This window comes from Camelina sativa, chromosome 11 (genome assembly GCF_030686135.1).
Source record: "Camelina sativa cultivar CO46 ecotype springtype chromosome 11, ASM3068613v1".
Lineage (NCBI taxonomy): Eukaryota > Viridiplantae > Streptophyta > Magnoliopsida > Brassicales > Brassicaceae > Camelina > Camelina sativa.
In genome coordinates, this window is record NC_141890.1 from 6,117,647 (window position 1) to 6,137,654 (window position 20,008).

The 20,008-nt window shown below is 34.5% G+C and overlaps 4 protein-coding genes and 1 long non-coding RNA gene across 6 annotated transcripts; 3 read left to right on the plus strand and 2 right to left on the minus strand.

Annotated features, from left to right (window-relative positions):
• Positions 1-2,340: 2,340 nt before the first annotated feature.
• Positions 2,341-5,503, plus strand: LOC104722018 (protein PHOSPHATE STARVATION RESPONSE 1). 2 transcript variants are annotated; one of them, XM_010440116.3, is made up of 9 exons: positions 2,376-2,656; positions 3,164-3,236; positions 3,342-3,942; positions 4,034-4,223; positions 4,310-4,386; positions 4,469-4,511; positions 4,598-4,655; positions 4,725-4,794; positions 4,957-5,503. In XM_010440116.3, the coding sequence occupies exons 3-9, from the start codon at positions 3,349-3,351 to the stop codon at positions 5,188-5,190; spliced, it is 1,266 nt and encodes a 421-aa protein (XP_010438418.1). In that variant the 5' UTR covers positions 2,376-2,656; positions 3,164-3,236; positions 3,342-3,348; the 3' UTR covers positions 5,191-5,503. The 2 variants fall into 2 exon arrangements, with proteins under 2 accessions (XP_010438419.1, XP_010438418.1); XM_010440117.3 differs by lacking the exon at positions 3,164-3,236 and having other exon boundaries at positions 2,341-2,656.
• Positions 5,504-5,535: 32 nt separating this feature from the next.
• On the minus strand, positions 5,536-9,195 carry LOC104727697 (protein NPGR2-like). Its single transcript, XM_087474233.1, has 6 exons — positions 8,723-9,195; positions 8,029-8,309; positions 7,667-7,934; positions 6,373-7,577; positions 6,147-6,300; positions 5,536-6,052 (listed from the first exon to the last, which is right to left on the minus strand). Exons 2-6 carry the CDS (start codon positions 8,293-8,295, stop codon positions 5,730-5,732), a joined length of 2,217 nt encoding a protein of 738 aa, XP_087330359.1. The 5' UTR covers positions 8,296-8,309; positions 8,723-9,195; the 3' UTR covers positions 5,536-5,729.
• A 6,577-nt stretch (positions 9,196-15,772) lies between these two features.
• LOC147933677 (uncharacterized) lies at positions 15,773-17,397 on the minus strand. Its single transcript, XR_015571739.1, has 2 exons — positions 16,105-17,397; positions 15,773-16,015 (listed from the first exon to the last, which is right to left on the minus strand). It is a non-coding gene; the product is annotated as an uncharacterized LOC147933677 (long non-coding RNA).
• On the plus strand, positions 16,545-17,474 carry LOC104722019 (14.7 kDa heat shock protein-like). Its single transcript, XM_010440121.2, has 2 exons — positions 16,545-16,816; positions 16,958-17,474. Exons 1-2 carry the CDS (start codon positions 16,756-16,758, stop codon positions 17,269-17,271), a joined length of 375 nt encoding a protein of 124 aa, XP_010438423.1. The 5' UTR covers positions 16,545-16,755; the 3' UTR covers positions 17,272-17,474.
• Positions 17,475-18,170: 696 nt separating this feature from the next.
• LOC104722020 (uncharacterized) lies at positions 18,171-19,935 on the plus strand. Its single transcript, XM_010440122.3, has 3 exons — positions 18,171-18,324; positions 18,800-19,180; positions 19,271-19,935. The coding sequence occupies exons 1-3, from the start codon at positions 18,270-18,272 to the stop codon at positions 19,645-19,647; spliced, it is 813 nt and encodes a 270-aa protein (XP_010438424.1). The 5' UTR covers positions 18,171-18,269; the 3' UTR covers positions 19,648-19,935.
• The last annotated feature ends 73 nt before the right edge of the window (positions 19,936-20,008 follow it).

Below are 20,008 nucleotides of genomic sequence, written 5' to 3' on the forward strand. Positions count from 1 at the left end.
AGCAAATAAAAAAATAGAAAGTATTAAATGAAAATCAACCAATAAGGAGAGAGTGAAACCTTACTTTAATATATATATATATATTTATCTAGAGGATCACAAAACAAAATAGACTTTACAAAATAAAATAGACTTTATAAATGGATAATTATATTGATCATTCTAAATTATTATAAATGATACATGAATATGTGAGATAACCAGAGTACATAAAAGAGAATTAGAGATGAATCTTTTCAACTTCATGACCTTATTGTGTGGTGAATATTGTAAGAGTATGAAAAATAATGACTTATAAGATGCTAATCTAAAATAGATAATGAAGATAAACCTTTTAAAACAGATTCTCAAATAAACTTGATTCTTTGTTAAAACCAACAAATGTGAATTTAAATTTAGCTACGGAAATTTTAAAAATAAATATGAATAGATTAGAAAGGCAAGAAATATAAAAGAAATATTTTATTTTTATATAAATAAAATAAAAATTGAAAACAATGTTAATTATATATAATACTTTCTAAATTAAAATATAGAATCAAACTCTTACAACACATATTAGATATAACAACATTTGATATTGGTGAGAAAGGAGGAGAGAATAATTACTTATAAGATGATAATCCAAATTAGATAATGGAGATGAATCTTTAAAGATAAAAACAATATAATATATATATATATATATATATATATATATCATGTAGTCTCTAAATTTAAAATTTAGCATTAAAATTTTACAATGATATTTCATTTGGTTTTTTGTAAACCTTACAAAAAAAAATTATTTGAGATATTGTGGAAGAGAATGAAAGAAGTGGAAGAGAATGAGAGAATGTGAAAATGAGAAAGTAAAAAATGCTAATATGAGAGAATGAGGCAATGCTTATTTATATGATAAGAATTGATGGAAGTTACATTTAGAATTATTGGAGTTACAAATATTATTTATTGTGTTTGAATAAAATTGAGTGGTGGAATATGATTAATGCATAATTTATTTTATTTTCAGTTATAATTTTATTTTAATGTATGAATTAAATGTATTGTGTTAATTGGGTCTTAAATATTATTTAAAGCAATTAAACAATTAGAAAGCAAAAAAAAAAAAATAGAAAGTATTAAATGAAAATCAACCAATAAAGAGAGAGTGAAACCTTACTTTTATATATATGATGATTTGTTTAAATGAAAATAAATGGGAAAAATAGTCAATTTATAATTTATGTAATTGCAGTTACAATTTAGTAGTAAAGTGTGAATTTAAAGTATAGATTAATATACATTATTATATTTTTATTTAATTAAAAATAACTATTATTTAAAAAAGAATGCTAAATTAACCAATAAGGAGAGAGTGAAACTTTACTTGTATATGATTTATTACATTATATTATTGTTTTCTGTTATGTTTTCTCTCACACACACAAATTACAACAACTTATAAAATTTATCATTATCATGAAAATTTATTAATATACAGAGATATTATTAACTTATCGAATTAATTTATATCCAAATCCTCCTAGTAATAGTAATAGAGAAAGGGAAAGTGGTGGAGAAAGGGACACACGTATCATTGTTGGTGAAATCAGGAAGATGTACCGAATTGTGGAGACAAGAAAATAGGAGGTTAAATTATATCTCCATTGAGTTTTTGTTTTGGGTTGTACCTGTTTACACTATTTGGTGCAGATATACAATTAGTAGTAGGCTTTGTGTGTTCTGTATTATTAATACATCAAAGCATAGACATTATTATTGGCAATTTCAATTGCGACACACATCAAGGTTTCCTATTCTTTTCCAACACCTCCTCTCTTGTTCAACTTCTCCCGTGTTTCACCGAGGAGCTTATAGAGGCGCTGGTTCTTTTCCGCACGTTTCATAAGCCTTCTCTGGATTATTTTAGAGTTAACCATATCAGATACGATGTAGCCCATGAATCCTGTGTAAACACTAGAAAAACACCAGAGAAAGACAAAGTCTCATCCTGATGAGAGAGTGAAGTTGAAAGCTCCCGAGACTTGGAAGATCTCTTGCTGCTATAATTCCTTGCAATCGTGCTTCCTCATCATCATCTTTGACTTCTCTCTCGATCGTTCTCGATTTCGCTTTATAGGGTTTTTGGTTTCGATGACGAAAAATCTCTTTAGCTGTGATTTTATTTTTTTTGCCAATCTTTAAAAAAAAAAAGCAACTTTGGGCTGTAAGTGGGCCTTACAATAAGAAAGGAGCAGAGAAATTAAAAGATTAAAATAAATAAATAAACGAAAAAGACAAAGCCCAGTTAGAATGATTTAGATGATCCAATAAACAACGTCCACGTAAGTTCCGACAGGAGAGTTATATACACGCGTAGTTACACCGCGCGTGAAGAAACGACGGCTGATCCATCATCCCTTTTGTTAAGACAGCCACCACCACCTCGTTCGTTCGTTCGTTCGTCGAGGCAAATTTTTACAAACAAAGAGCGAAGAAGGAAAAAAAAAAAAATCATCGCCGTCAACTTTGGCTCTTGCGGACAACATACAACAAGATTGATTCCTCCGATTTCTCTGAAAAGGAGGGATTTTTTTTAATAATCATTTATTTTTCCTCGGATTCGATTCGTCTCTGCTCTGCTCTGCTCATACGTCCTCAAATGAATCTCTAGGTGAGAATTTTCGTTTATTTTTGTTCTGAATTTCATATCTTTCGAGCATAATTTGCTTTCTCTGTTTTATGATTGGTGGATTCGGATTCGATTTTAGGTGTTTGTTTTTTTATTTTCTTGCGAATTTGGTGTTTGGTTGGATAATGTGTTTTGCTTTGTCGTTGATTCTCGATGCTTGTGTTTTCTTTCATTATAATTAGTGTCTTCTTCGTTCTCTCTTGTTCGATTCCTTCTTCTACTCTACATTTCGTGGAAATAACAACAAAAAAAACTACGACTTTTATTTAACATCAGGCAGTGACAAAAATCATATATGCTCTCTCACGAGCTTCAGTCTTATGCTCTGTTTCCTTCTTCTGTCTCTGTTTCTTAGAGATCGCATCTGTTTTTTACTGAGGTTTTGCGTGCTCTGATGTGTTTTGGTTTGTGTTTTGTTCAAGAAAAGGTGTTTGGTTGATATTTCTCTCTCTCTCACACCTATGTATCTGTATTTCTGCTGTGTCTCAGATGCTAGAGTTGATGATTCGACTTGGGTTGCACCCTCTAGTGACTAGTGTCTTCATTTACGTATATTAGCAAGGTTTTGTAGTCTTTTTTTCTATAGCTGCTCAACTACTTTTGTCTTTACAGATTCGTAGAAGCTTTGATCAACTTTGTGGGATTATGATATTTTTTGTTGTTGCAGGACAACAATGGAGGCTCGTCCAGTTCAGAGATCAGGTTCGAGAGACCTCAGTAGTAATAACCTCGCCCGCACTTCTTCTATTCCATCATCATCTACACCAAAACCTTCAGCAGCAGAAGATGTTTTTATGAGATCAGAAAACAACAACACTCAGTTAATGTCGAGGCCTTTAGGACAAACCTACCATTTGCTTTCTTCAAGTAACGGTGGAGCAGTTGGACATATCTGTTCTTCTTCGTCTTCATCTGGTTTCTCTACTAATCTCCATTACTCTTCTGTGGTGTCTCATGAGAAACAACAACACTACACTGGAAACAGCAGTAATGCTGCGGCTGCGGCTTTGCAGACATCGAGCAACGATAGTTCTTGGTGTCATCATGATTCACTGCCTGGAGAGTTTCTTGATTTTCCTGAAACCCACGCGGCGATTCAAAACAGCAGTCATGTTGAGGATGGTGGCATTGGTGCTGCGTTTGATGACATTCAAAAACGAAGTGATTGGCATGATTGGGCTGACCACTTGATCACCGATGAAGATCCATTGTTGTCTACTAACTGGAATGATCTCTTGCTTGAAACTAGTTCCAATTCAGATTCAAAGGTTGTTTAAACATTTCTTGTTCCACCAAGTCTTTACTTTGATATCCGTATTCTCATCTTGTTTTAAATTTTGATACACTTGACTATTTCAGGACCAGAAATCACTGCAAATTCCGCAACCTCAGATTGTTCAGCAGCAACCTTCTCCATCCGTGGAGTTACGACCTGTTAGCACAACATCTTCAAATAGCAATAACGGAACGGGCAAGGCTCGTATGCGTTGGACTCCAGAGCTTCACGAGGCTTTTGTTGAGGCTGTCAACAGTCTTGGTGGCGGTGAAAGTGAGCATTTGTTTTTCTTTGCTTTCACATAGACTTTGTATTGGTTAACTCTTTGTTTCTTCTGGTTAACTCATATTTTTACGCAGGAGCTACTCCTAAAGGTGTACTGAAGATAATGAAAGTTGAAGGCTTGACTATATATCATGTCAAAAGCCATTTGCAGGTTCTTACTAATATTTTCCTCCCTACTCATGCTGCTACATGTATAGAATTTGTCTTCTGATAAAAGATGGTGTTGTTTTCAGAAATATAGGACAGCTAGATATCGGCCAGAGCCATCAGAAACTGGTAGATACCGAACTCGTTCTCATCTTCCTTGATGATTTATTCTGTAGAAATTAGTTTAAAATTGAAAGTCTTTTTGATCATTACAGGTTCGCCAGAGAAGAAGTTGACACCGCTTGAACATATAACATCTCTTGATTTGAAAGGGTAAGGTTTATTATTTCTGGTGACATGACATCACAAGTGCTGCACTATTAACAGATATTTATACTACAGTGGGATAGGTATTACAGAGGCTCTGCGGCTTCAGATGGAAGTACAGAAGCAACTCCATGAGCAGCTCGAGGTATGTTAGTAAAGGCACTGCCAGCTCTGGTTTCTAGGCCTTTGTTGTGAGCTTTTGATAGTGTTTGGATGGTAGCTGTAAAAGTGTAAAGATGTGAAACCTGATTCTAAGTATTCTGAGTTAAATGATTAAGGCAAGTATATTCTTCTCCTATGCCTGCAGATTCAAAGAAATCTGCAACTCCGGATAGAAGAACAAGGCAAGTACCTGCAAATGATGTTCGAGAAGCAAAACTCGGGTCTTACCAAAGGGACAGCCTCAACATCAGATTCTGCAGCCAAATCTGAACAAGAAGACAAGAAAACTGCTGTTTCAAAGGAGCTCGTAGCAGAAGAAACCAGGGTTTCTGAGGAGCTAGAATCTCCAAGGGCAAAGCGCCCCAAAACCGACAATTGAAAGAATATCTCGTGCTGGACAAATTCAGAGTTCAACAGTGAGAGAGCTCTTGGTCTTGAGGTTCTTCAGGACTTCTCTCTCACTGTTTGGACTATTTTTCTGATGGAAGACTCTCTCAACTCAGCTGTGTAGTAGACAAACAACAGATCCCCAAGGAAGAAACTAAAATAAAGTAAAGATTTAGTTTTGGGAGAATCTTCATCATTCCAATGTCAATCTAAATGCTGAACTCATCATCATTAGTTTTTACCGATACAGATTCTTATGTTAATCTTTTTTAGAATATTAAAACCTTGGAGTTTTCCTCCACAAAGTGCCTCTTTTATAAAAACCTGGCTTACAAGATGTGAAACTCACCAATCCTATATTAATCTTTGTTTAACTGTGTATTACATAATGTTTATAAACTTGACATCAAATGATACCACACATACATCTTTTTATATCTTCTATTCATCTATAAAAAAAAAACACAAAAAAATCAGAAAAAGAGAAATCATAACCAAAATACAAAAAAAATATGATTTGAGACGGCAAAATCATCTGAATGACTCCACTGGCATTGTTTCCTCCAATGTAACAGCAGCTTGAAAACAATCCACAGCTTCTTGCATCGAAGAGACGGATCCTTCGGCTTTAAACATCTTTCCAAGATTGTACCAAGCCGAGTGGTTCAGCCTATCAATCCTTAGAGCCTCCATTAGAAAGCTTCTTACAACCGCTATGCTTGTTCGGCTCCCAAGCTCCAGTAGGATCTCAGCCTTCGATATTAGGCTTGGGACATGCATCGGATCAATGTCTAGAGCGGTTGTGAACGCCTCCATTGCTTCTTCTATTTGCCCTTGCCTCTTGTACAATACACCTGCCAAGTGGTATGATGAACAAGTTATCAACAATACCGTCTTGATGTGTTTCAAATAGTTGTTTCTAAATCTCATTCGGGAAGAAGGTGATACCTTCGGTGTGGTATCGACCAGAAGAGTAAGGCGCGATGAGTCTTGATTTCGAGAGACATGACTGTGCGTCACGCCATTGTGAGAGGTTTATGTAGATATGAGCCAGATCATGCCACGTACCAAGCTCCAGACTCCTCAATTCTTCTACATATCCCTGCAATGAATAAACCTGTCTCAGGGTTTATCCTGCACTGTTGAAGAGTTTGGAGGAGAAATGAGAAGTTACCTTCGGCAGCTTCTTTGCAGAATTGAAGCTTTTGCTCTGAACCTGAAGGAGTGCGAGAAGTTGTGTGTAAGTCTTAATAGCATCCTTTACTTCTCCTTTAGCTAAACGAAGCTTTGCCTTCAAACGCAACAGCTTCCCCTGTTCCCATTTCCCTGTCTCGTTAAGCGCAGCATCCACTATCGTCTCCGCGTCTGAAAACCGCTTCTGCGCGGATAAAACCCGAGCCAAAAGCAACCACACTTCAAGATCCGACTCTGCTCCAAGTTTCAACGCATGTTTAGCATACGCTAACGCAGAATCAAGCTTCCTCTGCTCTGCATTCTCTAAAGCAAGACGGTACACAACTCTTGGATTTGACATATCAGCAGATTCTAGTGCCTGAATCCCCTCAGATTGCCTAGCTATCCGCTCGGTCTCAGTAACCGCCATTCTCGAGCTTTCAGTGAGTGTAATCCCTAACACGAGACGTGCTGCTCCATCTAACTGACTGCACTCGTTCCCCAAGTTTTCGATCGCTCTGCGGGCGTAGTCTAACCCTTCCTCAGCTAGACCAGCTCTCTCACCGCATATCTTGGAAGCCATCAGCAAACCTGAAATCCTGTTTGGATCCTCCCGTTCCGAATACAGCTTCCTCAGCAAACCAAGCGCAACAAGACCTTCCCCTGCACCTTGGTAACACAGAGACAATGTATGATAAAGTTCCCTCTGATCCATGATCTCGGGGCTAAGCTCTTCGAGTTGCTTAGCAAGAGCAGTAAGATCGCCTGCGATTGTAAGAGCGAACGAGAGATGGTCCAAGATTGCTGCATCCCACGAGATTCTTTTCAGATTAACTTTCATGAGCAGTAACATCAGAAGAAGAATAGCTTCTTCCACATTGTTCCTCGGAATGAATGAGCCCTCAGTCTGAGAACGCAGGTTCGGCGGCACTGCTTCTTCCCCTGAATAGAGGAGAAACACAGCATACTCTTTCTGAATTCTCGCCGTGGTTTCTGGATCTATTTTCCAATGATTGAGAAGCGCTCTTCTATACGACAAGATAGCATCACGCGGTGAATCAGCAAGCTTCCACAATTCAGGAAGCAGCTCAACCGCTTTCATCAACGTCTCCTGCAACTTTATATCGCCAGTCACATTTTCTGAACCTCCTTCCGATAAAGAAGCCTCGACTATATCAAGAATAACTCTGCAAGACTGTGCAGCCTCTGCAAGAAGGAGCACCAGATGTTTCATTTTAGCCAAGAAAGAACAAACAAACAAAAGGATGGAATCAAAAGAAAAGGTTGGTTACTACCTTGGAACCTTCCAAGACGCTGGAGAGATTTCGCTTTGAGATAAATGGCTTCGAAAATCAAACTAACAGCATGTTTAGACATGGAAGGTGGAGGAGTAGCAGCAAAGCCGCCTTTAGACCGTCTTCTATGTTTTCGTTCTTCTCTTACTGTTAGAGCGGTTTTCATCTTTACAGTAATCCCATTGATATCTATCCCTTCAAAGACTCGCAATGCCGCTTCTATATTCCCTTTCTGATACTCAATTCTTCCCAAAAGCGCTCTCGCCTCCTTGAAACAACAATAACAACAACACAATTAACAACATGACTCAGCTTGTTTGGATCAACAAAAGCTCATGAATGATCAAAGAAAACGTTCGGACCTCATAGTTCAAGGAACTTGTCTCACGCAGAGATAACTCGGCTTCTTCGATGTTCCCATTATCTAGCTTCTTAGCATTCTCGCTCTCCGCAGCTGATAAACCTGAGTTCCCATTGTTAGATAACTCAGATTTCTTGTCTTCATCCTCTCTATGTCTCATTTGTTCACCGGAACACAAACACTTCATTTTGATATTCCTCACACTTTGTCTTAGTTTGCGTAAATGCAACTTCTCAGGCCTACTACTAGTGAACTCCTTGTTCTTCATAGCTTCTCAACGACCTTCAAAATGACACCAGAAACCATAATTTAAAAATCAACAACGAGATCAAGATGTGTATCAAAAACAGAACAGAAGAAACAGGGGGGGATGAAACATTCACATTCATGCAAATATCAAAACTTTATAATACAATCATAAATCTTGATAATCGAATTAACGCTCAAGAACTCAAATCCATAACCAGTCGCAACAATTTCAGCATTTTAACTAAAAAAATCATACACCCCTAGAAAAAAATTAAAAGTAAGAACTTTGGGGATTCGAAAACACACAGTTCAATTACCCAAAAAGCTCGAACATTTAAGAATGAAAATAGAAAATTAAACGAGAAAACCCCTAAATCAGATCGAATCGCAAATATATACCCAATTGAAGAAGTGATCAAGATAGAGAGGAAGAAAAAAGAAGAGACCTTTGATATTGAGGGAAAGAAGAAGAGAAAAGAAGAAAGGAGACAGCCATGGCCGCCTCGAGATTCTTGAGACTTATTCCAATTCGAAGCAATCAAGCAAAGGGGGGGGGGGGGGGGGGGGAGGACGAAACAATCAAAAGAAAGAAAAAAAAATCTGATCTTTCTTTTTTCTTCTTCTTGAATATAATTTTTCACCCTTTTACTTTTCTCTCTTCTACTACGCCTTTTGCCTTTGTCGCTTTCTGCATCGTTGTGAGTGAGTTTTTTTTTTTTGCCTCTTTGTTTGGTGTTTTCTTCACTAATACCCAAAAAAAAAAGGTGAGAAATTGGGGGACTGCAAAACGTGAAGAAGAAGAAGAATGAATAAGTGCAGAGCGAATAAAAACAGCAGATGGAATTTTTTAGAAGCTCTGTTAGGGGAACACGAGACTAGAGATGTGTTTTTTAGTTTTAGTTATTAAAATAAAATCTATATATAATAGCAAACCCACTTTTTGTGTCATTTTTAATCCAACGGATGAGAATTGTTCTATTATTACATCTAACGATTAATATTTATTAATGGTTTAAGAGTTGCAAGTCTTTTTCCTCCAAATAATTGTGTTTTTTTGTCGTACCCCCATCTTTTTAAAATCGCACCTTTTAATTATTGCATCTATTCGTCATATCTCCATCTTTTAAAAATCCCACCTATTTATTTTTGCACCTCTTGGTTTCACAGCTATAAATTTTACATCTTTTTGTTTATTATATATAAACTTATATGGAATACAAAAACAAGTTTCAAATTTATCGTTTTCAGAGTATTTTTAAAAGTTAAAAATAAAATCAAAGAATTTTTTTATTGGAGTGTTTTTAAATTAACCTGCATCAATCTCTATATCAAGGTATGTTTATAAACTTGTTAGTGTCCATCCTGAAAAATTGGTTTTGTTCCCATATATAGATTATAGATTAAAGGAAATCTGGTTTTTCTTAAGTGTTCTGTTTGTTTACATGTTGTCCATTAGATAATTTTATAATAACAAACCCATTTTTTAGACACTGTTGACATCATATTTTAAATCCAATGGATAAAATTATTTTATTTTCTCATCCAACGGTTTAGATTTAAGATGATGTCATTAATTTATTAAATGAAAAGGCACTTCTCTTCCTTCCCCAAATCGTCGCTTCTCTTTGTTTAGCCCTCCGAATCAACGCTTCTGTATGTAAAAAAACCTGTTCAATTGCCTCTTTTCAGATCTATATATTTGGAATTCGTTTAATCATTTTAGCCCTCCTGGGAAACTTCATATTCCTTATCCTTGATTATCGTTAATTACGTTGTGATATTACTTATCGTGTATATATAGTTTACGTGTTTGACTTTTTGGTTCGTATTTTGTGGTATCACCGTTATTAGCGCTTGTAGTATTGCCTATTAATTTAGTATTGGCTTCTGGTTAAGAAAACTTTATTCTTTGGAACGTTATGTTCGTACATGATAATTAAATTCCTAAGAGGTGTGCATTGTATATATTCCGGTAGATTTTGATATGGGTAATGATATAATGAAGAAAGATTTTTTCTTGGAATGCTATGTAACAACGGAAGAATTGGGTTGTTAAAATGGTTGATTGTTCATAGTAAAAGGGTCATCCATTATGATGTGTGATTAATTCGCTGTCTTACCATCTCGCATTTTCATATCTTTCGTTTTATTCACTCTTCTGCAATAGTAAGGAAAGACAATATAGTACAAGGGGGCGGAATCTAAAATTTTGTGTCATGATCGGTGGCCATATTAGATTTGTTATGAGAAGTTTTTTTTTCGTACATAATTCTAGCTAGGAAGAGTCTGTTAACTCCATTGCGGATTGATCACACCGTAAGTGTCACTCGCCACTGTTGCTATTTTTACAACTGCCCCGTTAGTATTCTGATAGCTGGGCTTACAAAATCCAATTTGCTTAATCAATATTTTAAAACGCATTCGATCTTCGTTCTAGACTCCTTTGAGCAAGCATCATTTCGCAAAATATTGGTTAGTATTTTCCCTGAATGTAAAACCTACACATCTCTCGTCCCCATTGTTACGTCTGCTATTTTGTTGAGATTGTAATTCATAGGTGTCTAATTCTCTTAGTCACCAATTTTTTACATTTAAAGTGGGCGTTGTTTTGAGAAACTATTGACGTTACAATTATATCGTAAACAATGTGGCATATTGATTAGGAAAAATGATCGTAGTTGGTGTCTATATGTTTACGTTATGGTAGAAAGGCTATTGTATAATGTAGTTGAAGATCCTCTACACACGTGTGCTGGACTTTTTCTTTTTTTTTGGAAGATGGTATAAGCAAAAAAATCAATCAGGACGAGTTGTATACCTACCAATAAAATATATATAACAAAATTCAAGGTGAGGTATGCATATGTTTCTTTATTTTTTTGTTACATCATCCCAGCGAATGTTCTGGCTATAAGCCGTTTGTATGTTTTGAGATGCAGCCATTGGTTTTTCTTTTTTAATCTCTTTCCATTACATAGTGCTTTCAATTAAAACAACTTAACTCTTCAATTTTGAATGTTTATAGTTTGTAAATCAATGGGATGATATCGTGAACATTGCTTCTAATCTGCTAACAAATAATAAAAAGAAGTTTTAGATTTGTTACATCGTCGTCACAACAGCTGAGACACAACTACATCGTTTATGGTCTTTTTAAACAAATAAAAAAAGACAGTTTAATGCCTCTTTGTTTTCAAAAAATGCTGGCCATACCAAAGGCTTCGTCATCTTCAATGGTTGTGATTCATCATATATGTCTTCCTTCGTAATATATCTTAAGTTGGGGTGTAGGCGTGTAATCACCACCTCTCTATTCACCATTACCCCCACGGCTTCAAGCCTTCAACTCTCATTGAAATAAGACATGTTATCCGAACGTGTTGGTTACACACGCTCCTACTTAATTTCTTCTTATTCTCCATTGTCCAAAAAATAAATATAACTATGGTCCTGATTGGTAACGGCTGTTACTTATGACTGTAAAGACTTTAACTATAAAATTTTAGCTGTAGAGAATTTGAATGTAGATGCTTTAACTGTAGAAACTTTAAAAACTTTAACTGTTAAAATTTGATTGGTAACAAATACTTTTAAAGCGATAGCTGTTACTTTTATTATTAAAATATATTGAAATGATGATATTAATGATAATAATGATAATAAAAATAATTATTATTGAAATGGAACTTATAAGAAAGAGAATAAAATAAAAAATAATAATTTATAAAAATAAATTATGTAATATATATATATATATATAAACTTGTGGAGAAATTTTAAATATAATGGAAAGAAAAAAAAATAAAGTTTTTATATTTGTTTAATTTTAAAGCATGAATTTGAGGCTTTAAAAATTATGAGAAAACAACGAAGAGGAAAAAAAAGTGACTTACAAAGCTTTAAAAAAAAAAGTAAAAAAAGTCTGATTGGCAAATTATTGGCTGTCAAGTCTTTTATTTTTTTTTAAGCCTTAAAAGTTTTGTGCCAATCAGGGCCTATATTCATTTAAAAAAAAAATTCTTTTTTTGTTCACAGAGTCGAATAGTTTTTTTATATTTTAATTATCATAAGTGGAAGTAATTTTAAATATGTGATAAAACAATAATGATATAAGGTAGATCAAATTATGTAAAACTTAAAAGAAACTTATTTTTGTGTCGGAGGAGGATAGATTATATGGAAACTTTCTGCAAAATCTAATTTTTTGTTCGAGAAAATATTACACAAACATGATTTTTTAAATTTTTTGAAAGACATTATCCCACTGCTACCACATGTTTTGATTCTCGAATGCGATTTCTAAAGAAATTATGTTTGGACACGCATTGGAAAGTTTTTGAAAACGTAAAAACTAGAAATAATTTAAGATACAAATATATAGGGATATATGATATATAACATTATATAAATTAAATTAGTAAGGAAAAAGAGGGATTAAATTTCCAATATTATATATATATATATATATTTATATATTTCTTAGATCCAGCAATAAATTAGAATAACTAGCAAAATATAGTATTTCATTCAAAAATCCAAACTTAAGTAATGAGTCTACGGCGTAGTTGTGGTAAAAGGATTCAAAAGAAGGTTTTTTTATTCTGTTTCTAAAAATTCATGAAACAGTCACGAAAAACTTAATCATTCAGAGGGGAGGAGAGAACAAACCAAATTTTGAATCACAAATTAAATATACAATTAAATGTGGTGAGAACTGAGAAAAAAAAGAGGCGATGCTTCACTTAAGACGTGAACAAACTAAAAGACACATCCTTTGGTTTATTGAATTTTAGCAAATTTTCCAGAAAAAAAACAACAGCCCTTAGATTAAGAAAAAAACAATCCTCAACCGTTGGGTTATAAAGATTGTATATAATAGCAAACCCATATTAAGTCTAAATATAATAGCAAACTTATTTTTAGAGGGTCAATTTAAATCTAACATATGAGATTGTTTTTATTATTTCATGTAACGGTTTAGATTTGTTAATGATTTCAAAAGTTGTAATATTTTGATTCAACAATTGTGTTTTTTCGTTTTATCCCAGCTTTCAATCTTCGCACTTGTTAGTTTATACCTTTTTGTTTCACACCTCCTTGTTTTCACACCTCTTTGTTTGTACTTTGTATATATAGATTTTTTGGACCTTGAAAATAGTTTTTATTTCTCTGAGTATTGTTTCACACCTCAGAGATAGTGGAGTATATATAGGGAAATTTAGGCTAAAGTGTCAATTTTATCATTTTAAAAAGAAATTAACTGGTGAGCATCTTAAAATTTAAGTGAACATATTTCATACATCTTTTTTTATATATATATTTTCCTCTTGATTGATGAAACACTAAAAGAAATTTTAGATTTTCTTTTTGCTTTATTGAAAAATAAATTTCTAATAAGTACATATGTATACTGTTAATTCAGATTTTTATTTTAACGTATAAGAGTTTAATTAGTTGGACAACATGCATTACTATCATGGCATTGTATTGGCAATATGCTCAAATTGAGTTTGTATATGGCTACATAGTATATATACTATAACATCAATTGTAACTTAAAATGAGCAGTAGAGCATATATATACATATCTGTTTATGTTTCTATTTTTTCTCACATATGATTTGTGTTTTGTTCACATTGTACACTTTATATGGATCTTGATTTAAAGTTGATAAATGAGATCATGACTCTGGAACATTTCTATTTTTGCTGATAGATGTCCCTATATATGTCGGGCTAAAACATAATTAACAATAGAGTTTGTAGTTTTCTTTTGGGTGCAAGATATAGTTATAACAAAATTAAGATGTGGTTACAAATTAAGATCTTTTTGCCAAGCTAACGACTGCAGTCTCGAGGAAGCTAGGAAAAAATGTTAGACACTCCCAATTTATGTATATACTCCTTAGAATTCTCCTATTTCGTGCAAAGATTTAACTTATCTAGCTTATTGTTATTATTATTATTTTTGTCAAAATAGCCGATGATGAGCACATCCAAATAAAAAGTGATTAAGATTATAAAAAGTTATAAAAATATATTTTTAACAAAACTTGATAAATCAGAAAAATGAATAGCCGTAAAACCAGTTTAGAAATTCTACAACCGAAATACTCTTAATGAGAGAATTATTATCAAATTTCCTCTATAAAACATGACTTAGCAATGTTAATATCTTTAAACTTTCATTTTCCCGTGCGGCAACGCACGGGCCCGCTTCCTAGTAATAATAAAAACATAGACATTTATTACCTTTTTATTTTCTTCCTTTTCTTTTTGTTTACATCTTTAATTTTAATTATTTTGTTTGAAAATGTCTTTTGATTGGGGGGGGGGGGGGGTCCCTTGATAGTGGTCAGCTAAAATAATTAAATTGCAATATGTTTTACTAATTATATATTTAATACTCAATTATTAACATTAAGAAATGAATTCTAAAATACATTTTTGTTATTTTATAGATATTATCAATATGTGTGGTGGAGACTTTCTAATGGAGGGAGTATTGATTTTGGTTAGGTAAGGTGTTTAGGTGAAAATAGTTGGACTTTATTAGTAGATTTTTACAGGAAGTTAGCTTTAGCTGTCATTTTATGAAAATCTACTTCCAGAATTGAAAGTTCAGTACTGTATATCATATATGGGTTAATTAACCCCATCATCCATATACTTTATATTTTCTTTACTCAATCTTTAATTCATGAATATTTGTCATAATAACAAGGCAGACGAGACGACCAACAACAAAAATTAATAAGTACCAAAACAAATTTGAATATCAAGAGTTTTTAAGACCATGATGACTTGGTTAAAAATCTTATCTTCCTAAGTGGAAATAGTTGCATACTTTAAATGAAATTGGTGCGAGGTCCATTTAAAAAAAATGTACACTATGTGTAATCATTTTACAATACTTTGGATGTTTATAAAATATCTTCTTGTTTTTTGAAAAACTTTATTAGTAAAATTAGTCATCAAAGTTCCATTTACAAATATTGATATGTCACGCATTTCACACCCGATGAAAAATCCTAGCATGATCATAAAACACATTTTAATTACAAGATTCAAATTACATGTCGCACATGGAACCTAAAGCTAACCCCATCTTGTAAATATACTTTGACATCGCACTTTTTAATGGGCCACGAGTCTGAATGCATGTGAACCAATGATTGTTTAGTGGCCACGTGTAAGTCTTTGATTTGTGAATTCCATATGATCGACAATTTTAACCATGTCATTTGTATTCTGTTCTAACTTCTAACTATATAAATTTATGTCTTCTGTGTTCCTAGACCAAAGTTTTGGCATATCGAGTTTTCCATACATGTTATTTTCTTAAACATCTATATACCATCTGCAAACGTAATGATATAGACCGCACACTGATATACCAAACCTAGTTTATAGAACATATATGTCGTTTTGGTTACGATTCTCTTGATAAAAAAAAAACTAAAAAAGAAAAGAGAAAGATATAAACAACAACCATAATAAGAACACTTTTCCTCTTCAATAAATAAACGTCTTAGAACATAATCACATATGTTATTTCATAATGTTTCTCTAAAAAAAATAAGAGAAAGATATAAACAACAACCATATGTAACAACTTCTTTCTTTCATCTTTAACAAAGTAAAAAAATAGTTAAGAGGTAGTAGAAAAGAAGTTGTTCTTTTCGTTCACGGGTTTCGAATGCGGTCCATTAGTTTGTGTCCTCGAGACTGTCATGGTACTAAAAATATTCCAAAATAAAAAAAAAATAATTCGAATCACTAAAAAACCGATATAATCGAAACGAAACATTTTAGACAACTGACGTACCTCGAATTAATCCATCATCATTATTAGTATTCGGTGGTGGTGCTTCACAATCAGACCCCCTATCTTCTTCTTCACAAAGGTAACGCATGAGACGACAAAGCAACACGATGCAGATTACCGCGAGTAACACAATCATTCCGAAAACAATCTTCTCCATATCTTCTTCTTCAGTTTGTATCCCGTCAAACAATTTATATATATATGGACACTTAGTCTATGTGTTAATTACTGTTATCCAGAAGTATAACATTTTGAGGTCATAAAAGAAATGTAAACTTTACATTTTAGGGTCTAATTAATACATTAGAAAATAAATAAAAAATTCAGAATGAATACCACAATGGTAAGTGGTAAGAAAGAAACACAACAGCAGAGATGCCACTAGACCAACTTGATGACAAGTATATATATATTGGAGAAGAAATGGTAGGGAAATTATTACCACTTTATGATGTAACCTACTTTAGCTCAATTTCAGTATTTCACCAAATCAACGCAGTTTTGAATAGGGGACTAGGAGGGCTCAACACTTATTGGGCCGATAAATGGGCATAATGATAGGTAACTCCAGGCTTTTCCCAAACGTTTTAGGCTATTAAGAGAGGGTAGAAGGAAGAGAGAGAGAGAGAGAAACAGTGTCGTTTTGAGACAATGAGTAGGAAAATGGGATCGAACGCAGGCAGCTCCGGCGAGAACAGTTCTCCGAATCCATGTAAGTAAAGCTTTCATCTTTTCGCTGTTATTTCTTATATAATAGGTTAAAAATCGAATCTTTTTGGACAAATCTGTACTCTTTTCTATTAGGTTAAAAAAGTCACTAATTTTGTGGTGTTTTGGTGTGTAATTAATGTAGTGAGGAACCCATTTCAGAAAAGTGGGAATCAGGCGGTGTACGAGGTGATTGAGACGAAGAACGCGTGCGTGATGAGAGCTGACTTACCTGGGTGTCTCGAGTCAGACCTCACCTACTGGGTCGACACCGTCGGCGGCAACAACGTCCACTTCTTCGCCGACGAACCAGCCATGCCCGAGTACGAAAGCGCGGGACGCAAGTACGGAGGCTCCATGGTGGTCAACCCAGAGGCGTTCGACGTGAAGAAAGCTAAGGTGAAGCTTATCAACGGAGTGCTCTGGATCACCATCCCTAAGACGATCCCCGGCAAATAAAGGCCTCTCTCCTCCATTGGTGTCGTTCAGAAGATCATTCATCGCACCTGATTTTAGTGTCTGCAGTCTCTTCGTGATTAGATTTGTGGTCTAGCTAGCGTCTCTATATCTATCAATAACTTGCTCATTATCTAATGTCTTTGATGGTTTAAGTATTCGTAATTATGAATCTCAATAAATGAAAAAGTCGTCAGCTTTCTTTATGTTTTGTTTTAATCTTACATTATAATTTAGCTAATATCCATCAGACTATATAGATTATTTCCATGATCAAACTGGATAAAGACATAACCTTGAGAAATTTTTGATCAATACTAATGGAATCGCCTAGATTTATATGTATGTTAGGTTTTTTTTTGTCAACAAATAAAAAGAACAAACTTTTAAATTGAGTTGAGACAAAAACTGGATAAACACTAAAATTAATAACAACGGTTGAAAAACTTTACTTTATATCTTTTGATGAAAAAATAAAAAGGATTGACAGCTCATATATAGTTTTTTTGCCCATGAAGATTGCTGACGTCAGCGTCTTCTTCAATCACTGTAAAAAAAATGAAAGAGATTGGCATGGAACAGTTTTACTTTTGCAGTATATATATATTCTTTTGTATATGTATAAAACGAAATGAAGGGAAAAAGCATGGGACAGCTCATAGAGTTGGGTGAAGTCAGGTCTCTTTCTCTACAGTAAAAAAAAAAATTCAAAATTCAAAAGGGAAAGCAATTTTTTTTGTTTTTTTACCGAGATATATACAGTACATTAAGTTACTAGCGTGTGACGTATATAGTAAAGACCAGTCAAACTTTCGCGATTGAAGGCGAGAAAAAGCCAGCTGGAGCGTGCCACGTCACATATCTGTACTACACCTCATGCTCATCATCATGGTGCTAGCTTCGTCTATATTTATCAACAGCAAAAAAAAAAAAAAACGCCATTCTTAATTACGCAACATAGAACTAGCTAGCTAGACGAGAGAAAAAGAAAGAAGAGAGAGATGGGTGAGCCAAAGGCAAAATTGTTGGACATGTCAAGAGTTCCTAAAGTTCGAGGTATCTCTCTTTCTTCACTTTTATATCTCTCTTTGTTTCCCTTTTAATTACCAGCGTTATAGTATTAATTAGATTTTCCCAAGAACATTCATGTTATTGTTTTTAATCTCTCAAAAAAAAAATGTGGTTTTTTTTTATCTAGAAAAGTTTTCTCCTTTTTCTTGTTTAAGTGATAACATATATGAACTTGGTTACAAAGATTTACATTTTTGTTGTGAGCTTGAAAATTAAAGCTAGTTCTTTTTTTGTTGTTCATGAAAAAATGAAGCTGATTAAGTTTAGGTCTGTACTGATTTAATTAGTTTCTCGTTCGTTCTCGATGGTTCTCTGTTTTTTTCTTGTTTTCATGAAAATGAAGTAGATCGAGTTATAAGATCCATGTTTGATAAATGTCTTGCCTTTAATTTGTTCTCTCGATCTCTGTATGCTTTCTGCTTCTTCACCAAGTTTTTGACCTAACGTTTTCCATTTCCAGAGGGATTCTACGCGACGAACAATCAGTTTCAGAAAGCGGGTCCAAAGGGTTTCATTGAAGTGAAGGTTCTGGAGAACGACAAGCTCTATGTGCGTGTGGACTTGCCCGGTGTCCCAGACGACGCCATTCGCGTCAGAGTTGACTCCGTTAGACAAAAGGTTGTGTTTTTCTCCGGCGAGACGGTCATCAACAAGAAGGAAGGCGTGCGTGAGTACTCTGGAACAGCCGGTCTTGGCTGTGACTGCTGCGAGATCACTGGCGTGGACCATGTCAAAATGAAAGATGGGGTTTTAAGGATGATTCTCTCAAGGGTTAAGGTGAACAAGGATGATCAACAGAACAACAACAACAAGTGTACTCTCACTGTGCCTCCTTTCACAGGTTCGATCAATCTCTAACCATCTTTTTTAATTTCTGCAATCTTGTTGTATAATAACACAAACACACACGGATCTAATTGTTGTTGGACAGGCCAATCCGGAATACGTTTGGAGGATCATCCGTATATCGTGAAAGGTCGCAAGGATGCACTTTTCTGGGCACCAATGGAAGTGGAAGGAGGGTGTTTATTTGCAGTAGACTTGCCAGGTGCTTGTGGGGAGGATGATGTAGAAGTTTCTGCTAATGAGAATACAGTCAGTTTCAAAGCTGAGATCAAGAACGTTTGTGAGAATGATGAGAGCGCTCGAACCTACCTCGGAAGCATGAAAAGTCCTTATGGTTCCTCTGATCAACCATTGAATACCACCCACACCATCGGTTGGGATGTAAGATTTGGTGTTCTCATGATTGTGGTTATACCTCATGGCAACACTACCACCACCAACAACAACAACGAATACGCCTAAGGAAGAAGCCCTGTTTAATAATCCCATCTCCCTATCTTCTGCTCTACTAGTTAAAGAACACCCACTATATATGTTCTTGGGAACTCAGTAAATGCTAAGGTCATACCCGTGCAAGAGATACATGAAGCCTCTTAGAGGTGGGTGTATCAGCAGCTAAAATGTATTGAGTTACTTCTCCTAGCGTCCACTGGCCAATAATCATACACTTTGTATGTACCAAAGGCTATACTTTGATGAGTCTTGCTTTCAAGGATTTCAAGTAAAACACCTTCTAAGAGGCTTCATGTATCTCTTGCACGCTTATGACCTTACCATATGGCTGGTAGTAGAGTGCCGTCGAGAATCAAATGTGAGGCAGTGA